Raw genomic sequence first — 3367 nt, 5'->3', positions numbered from 1 at the left:
CTTCCATCACGTGGCTCCACACCTTACCATGGGCTCCCCATGTTTGCTGTTGAATGTAAGAGAAAGCATGGAGGTGTCAGACTAGCTCTCATGTGCCTTGACCTGGAGGTGACAAACATGCATCTGCTTATGTTTCAGTGATAAGAGTTAGTCACATAACCCTTACTAACTATAAGAGGACTGGGTTCCCAGGGCTAGTGGCAGCAGGACCCCAGGCACAGGAAGCCCACAGTCCCAAATTGTGTTTGATGCTCATTTTCACCTGGCTTCTTTAGGCCTGCTTTTAGTGCTTTGGCCACAGAGTACTTCCTATCACTTGAGAGACATTGTGGAACAGTGAGAAGAGAAATGAATGAATAGACACAAGATCTGCCTCAGGCCGGGAGGAGAGGAAAAGGGTGAGCTCTAGAGGAATTCAGACCAAGGTCTAGTCCCAGCTGTATCACTTACCAGCCACGTGAACTTCAGAATATTGCAAGTTCTCCATCTGCCAGTGAGTTTGACAAGCCCCATCTCACAGGATTGTTAGAAAATATGTAATCTGTGTAAAGCACCTGGCAAAATGACTGGCAAATATTGGATCTTTAATGAATGGCAGTTTTTACTATGATTATATTAATACCAGAAGAGACTATTCTCTTCTCTGGGAATTCTTTATTTTATCCAGATGTCAGAAAATATTCAGTGCTTTAAAACAAACAAACAAAAACCCCAAATAAGCTACAGTGCTGCTAAGCAAATAACAGAAGTAAATTTTCCCCATTAGAGAATGCTATTTCTCTAATAGATTCAACTCAAAGTTTGCAGAATTTATGTTAAGGACCAACAATGCCCCTCCTTCCTAGATGCCCTCCGCAACAAAAATACTCCTATTTATTTTACCACTAATAAACTTTAGCCGTATCTTGGAGTTTTGCCAAATTATATGCAAAATAACCCAATTAATGAAATAGGCTCTGGCTCCCCCAGCTCAGGGCAAAGAGTGCCAGCTTAATAGCTTTTTAGCATCTCACCTCAAGGGGGTATCATCCTTATTTCTCAGAAACTCCCTGGAGACAATATGCACAGCACACCTGGTTTCTGCATTGTGTTCAACTGTACTGGGACAAGAGCGTTGTGCATCTTTCTTTTCTACCTTAGGGAGAGATTCCACCTGCTTTACCCACAATCACGAAGTAACTGTTAAGGGATGTTTCCTATTCCGGGCTTAGTCTCTCAACTATGGGGCTCACCGTCTGAGGGTTTGGCCTTTACTCATGATTATCACAGTCTCATCTACCCCACCATGGAGCTAACTTAAGGTTACCTCCCAACGAGGGACTTGCAATGTCCCAAACCACAAAGTGCCTTGCTCGACTGAGGGAATGCACACTTGACTGCTCTCATCTGGACCTCCTTCCCGTCCCCCACCATCCTCACTCTTTTACTTGTCCTGCACATGTTAGAGTGTATCAAGTTATCTTCCTTATACACTACCAGCTCTTAGACTCTAAACATCCATGGGCAGCGGAAGGGTCTTCTTTATCTTAGCATCATCACTACCAGCACAGAGCCTTGCAGAGAGCAGATGCTCAATTAATGATGGAAATAAATGAGCCACTGATCAAAGAATGTAATTTATTACTATTTAATTTTATATGCATTCTTGAAATAGATTATAGACAACCAGATATATATCTTTGAGTTTTACAAAAAGATAGACAAAAGTGAATAGTGCAAACAAAAAATTGACTATATTTTGCTTTGTTTCCCTCTATTTTAAGACTCCAATTACATTTAGTGGGGTTCTTTTACACATTTCCAATAAAATCCCCATTCCAAAGCCATAAATTTTCTTTTTCTTGAACCCCAAGAAGATTCAAAGATTTTCAAAATTACAGAATATCTAAACTCTTCAAAACCTGATAACAGCAATAAATGTGTGATCTGTATCATTCATAAACACAGACTCTGAATCTAAAAAAAAAATTCTACTAAAATAACAGTATTTGAAAGATACTAATGTAAAACAAGAACAAGAAGATATATATTATGATCTCTTTGGCCCCATCTCAGCCTCTCCCTACTTAAGAGATTGGAAGCCCTCTTCAATAACAGAATCTGCCTCACACGTCACTGGGGCAGGAGGAGCTGTCAGATGTAGGCCTAGAACATGTACTGCCCTTGGCAGAAGTGCCATGCATGGCTGCAGCTCTGGCTGAGGCTTTTTCTTTCTCATCTCTCAAAGCCTCTTCATAATGGAATGGGAAGGCACTAGGGCTGGTATTATTAAATTGGGCCAAAAACTCCAGGACTTTCATCTTGCTGGTTTCAGCATGGGCTCTTGGACCCCACAGGAACTGATAGCGTGGAGGATCACTGTTGGGCACCTGCTGGTACTCCAGGTACCTTTCCTTCACCAGATCTTGGGTGATGAGCTTCCTGGCATCCCCAAAGATGAAGTGCCTCTTCCCATCATAGACTCCCAACAGATTCAGGAATTCCCACATCTCTTCCTCGGAGGCGCAATTGCCACTGAAGAAGATCACACCCAGCAGAGGCATTAGAAGCCCATTCCTGGGAAAGCCCGAGGAACCACTCAGGCTCCCATCATCGTTGGGATTTAGCTTACTAACAAGGGTATAGGAGTGATTTCTGGGGTTGACTTCCTTCAGGTCAAGGCCAAAGACCAGCTCCATGTGCCTAGAGGCTCTCTTGAGGATCTCAGGGAATTGCTCCCTGTACCTTTTGTGGACAACCTTTAGCATCTCTGCCTTCATAATGGGCTCTTTCATTTTATACTTGTACAGCAGGAACTGCATCAGCGTTCCTGCCTTCCTGGTTAGAAGATCATGGTGTGAGCTCTCAGTGGAGGTTGAGGCCTGGGAGGAATTTTTTCTTCCCTCACCTTTGCCCTTGGCACCTTTATCAGATCTCTTGCGGGAAACACCCACAGCAGCAGTGGGAGTGTGGGGGGCTCCCTGAGGCTTCTGGGGAATGCCATCAGCAGGGGAGCCAGGGGGAGTGACCCCCAAAACAGGAGAGGAAGAGGAAGGGGACTTTTCCTCTGGTGCAGTGGCCTGAGCACCCTGAAGATCCTGGGTCTCACTTTGGGCCTGGCGGCGTTTCTCCCGGGCTCGGAGCTTACTCTTTCGACCCCGAGGCATGATGACTGTGGTCAGAGACAGCAGGCAGGGATGTGGGCAGGAAGTCAGGTGACGTGGGCACCTGGAGGAGAGAGGATGAGATCTTGTGAGCACCTTTAGCAAGGAGATATCACCTTGGATTTTAAGAAGCCAATTCTGCAGTTTCCCTTGAGAGTACTAGGAACACATTGGGCTCTTTTTCTTTGTCAGCCTGTCCTCTGGGAACCCAGAGGAGGAAGTTA

At 44.8% G+C, this 3367-nt stretch overlaps 1 protein-coding gene across 1 annotated transcript; it reads right to left on the bottom strand.

The window, feature by feature from the left end:
- Positions 1-1666: 1666 nt before the first annotated feature.
- Positions 1667-3146, bottom strand: LOC103610141 (melanoma-associated antigen B4-like). Its single transcript, XM_008594366.1, has one exon. It carries the CDS (start codon positions 3144-3146, stop codon positions 2106-2108), a length of 1041 nt encoding a protein of 346 aa, XP_008592588.1. The 3' UTR covers positions 1667-2105.
- Between the last annotated feature and the right edge of the window lie 221 nt (positions 3147-3367).

Source organism: Galeopterus variegatus, unplaced genomic scaffold (genome assembly GCF_000696425.1).
Source record: "Galeopterus variegatus unplaced genomic scaffold, G_variegatus-3.0.2 Scaffold10659, whole genome shotgun sequence".
NCBI lineage: Eukaryota > Metazoa > Chordata > Mammalia > Dermoptera > Cynocephalidae > Galeopterus > Galeopterus variegatus.
The sequence above is the reverse complement of the archived record's forward strand: the minus strand, read 5'-3'. Positions and strand labels throughout refer to the sequence as shown.